The following is a 2494-nucleotide window of genomic DNA, read 5'->3' on the forward strand; positions in this document are numbered from 1 at the left end:
TATGTAGCCAAATTATAAACGCACGAAGATGTACTTCATATCTAGATCATAAAAACAATATTCAGTTATTTTGCTCCATTATTTGAGATAAAAAAAAAAAGAGTACATGCATGAAGCATAATGATTGCCGCTTGTTTTATATGTAAGAATTCAAGTACTCTGAAATAGAACATATAAACAAGATGACAATTACTATAATTTATACAGTTTGATTTAAATATATATGGATCATTTAGGTAAACAGTTGAAATATTGCCAACTTCTGAAGATAATAGACCGATGAAACTGAAAACTATATCAAAATGTAGTTTGAAAAATAAAATATACAATCAAGGAAGCAGTTAATATCAGTTATATATACTTATCGATCAAATTGAACCTTGATATGTTCTATATCACTTCCTGATATAAAGGACGACAATGGCGTCATCCATTAAGAGTCATATTGTTGATATAACTTCATGTGCTATTTGTCTAGAGAAACTTAACGTTCCAAAGTATCTACCTTGTTTACACACATTTTGTGAAAGTTGTCTACATACCTATATTTCTGCGGGAATTGAGAAAGAAAAAAAACAAAGCATTGAATGTCCGGTATGTAGGACAAGTGTACTTGCACCGATTATGAACTGTTCATCAGAGGAATGGGTCAGAGGATTGCCGCTGAATTTTCTCATTGTTGGACTTTTGGAAAAGGAAAAAGTACAAAATCCTCAAAAACAATGTATGGTATGTCAACGAATGGAAGTAAAATCGGACGCTAGTTTCGTTTGTATCGATTGCTCTGATTTGCTATGCCCGAGTTGCATAAAACACCATACTGCAAGTAAACTCTTATGCGATCACGAAATCCGACCCGTTGAAGAAGTCGTTTCTGACTTAAAATCCTTAAAAACATTCAAAAACAAGTGTACTGAACATAAAAGTAAAGAACTTGAGCTTTTTTGTAACGACCACGAAACTCCGTGTTGTTCTATGTGTGTAAGTATTAATCATCGTAAATGTGAGAAAGTCATAGCAATTGAAGATGCTGCCGCGAAGTTCTTAGCTTCAAATAAAGCTGATGATTTGAGAAACGAATTGAAGAAAGTTGATTGCGATGTGAAAGCTATTATTTCAAATCTCGACGTGCAAGGTGGAAAATTCCAATCACAGTTTAAGGACAAGCAAAGGGAACTTGACGAAAGTTTCAATAATCTTGTTACCATGATTTATAATCTGAAAGATAAGCGAACATCAGAAATGTTGAAACATTATAATGAAGCAAAAGAAGCAGTTGATTTTCTTAAATTGGGCTTCCAAAATTTTGATAAAAAAATTGAAAACGAACAGCAGTTACTTGCGACATGTGTGACAGAGGCGTCACAGACCCAAATTATGTTAGAGGTAATAAAAGTTAATAAGAATTTAGGTGGACATAAATCTTTAATAGCAAGTCAATCGGCAGCTATCAAAGAATACACCCTTTCGTTTAATAATAAATCAGACATAAGCAAACATTTAGAGAAGGCGTTTGAAGTTATCTTTGAACACTCAAAATCAAACATTACATTATCCTGTAATACTTGTATTTTAGCTGTAAATCGATTTGGAATTATACAGTCTCATTGGCAGTCAAAGGGAGTTGATGCAATATGCTTTTGTGTGTCTAAAGACATACAATTACACGGATTTCTGTCATATGGATGTAAAGACGGTCAGTCGATTTGCAAAGTTACCGCTACATTGAAAGAAAATACCAATGACATTATTGTAGTATCGAAAAACTTAGATAGTAAAGAAGCCGAATGTGGTTTGCTTAAAATTATGTTTCCTGGTCCAGTAAAACTGTCAAACAATACAAAGTATCATGTAGTGGTAGATATGGAAGGACAGGAGTATCAATATGGCGTGCAAGGAAAGTCTACAATAACTCAAAACGGAATTGTGTTTAATTTTGAGAAATCGCAATATTCGAAGTTTCCTTCTGACACAACTCAAGGACTGGTTCCAGGATTATTATTTAGTGTGACATAGTGTGAGACTATGTACTGGCATTGCACTTTTCAAGTAAAAAAACATTTCTAATAATAAAATAAGTGTTGCTTCTTGTATTTGCATGACTTCTCAGTAAAATGTCTCAGATACATAAAACTATAAAATATTGAGCAAACACGTGTTCAGTCATGGCTGTACTATTCTGCTTTCAATCAATACCATGAACTCATTTGAGAACATATTTTAACAAAACGTGACACATCTCTTTTTGAACAATATAACGACAAAAATTTGGTTAAACTATCAGCCATTATTACTTTGAGCAACTCTTTACTGTTTGTCTACGTTTTTATATTTCAAATGTGTTGGCCTTGTGCCAACCTGAAGAGACATTTTCAGAATGAGCAACTAGTACAGTAAAATGGTATTTTTAGTGTTTATGACTTGTTTAAGATGATGCTTTAAAATGCAAATATTGAAACATTCAGTATTTCCTGATTCACCTGCAAGCCTATGA

General features: G+C 33.0%; 1 protein-coding gene across 1 annotated transcript; it reads left to right on the forward strand.

The window, feature by feature from the left end:
- The first annotated feature begins 417 nt into the window (after positions 1-417).
- LOC134702456 (E3 ubiquitin-protein ligase TRIM63-like) lies at positions 418-2023 on the forward strand. Its single transcript, XM_063563359.1, has one exon. It carries the CDS (start codon positions 421-423, stop codon positions 2014-2016), a length of 1596 nt encoding a protein of 531 aa, XP_063419429.1. The 5' UTR covers positions 418-420; the 3' UTR covers positions 2017-2023.
- The last annotated feature ends 471 nt before the right edge of the window (positions 2024-2494 follow it).

Source organism: Mytilus trossulus, unplaced genomic scaffold (assembly GCF_036588685.1).
Source record: "Mytilus trossulus isolate FHL-02 unplaced genomic scaffold, PNRI_Mtr1.1.1.hap1 h1tg000463l__unscaffolded, whole genome shotgun sequence".
NCBI classification, from domain to species: Eukaryota; Metazoa; Mollusca; class Bivalvia; order Mytilida; family Mytilidae; genus Mytilus; species Mytilus trossulus.

What these genes read in the sequence shown, in the direction of transcription:
- LOC134702456 (XM_063563359.1), top strand. Translation starts at nt 421, where the DNA reads ATGGCGTCATCCATTAAGAGTCATATTGTTGATATAACTTCATGTGCT.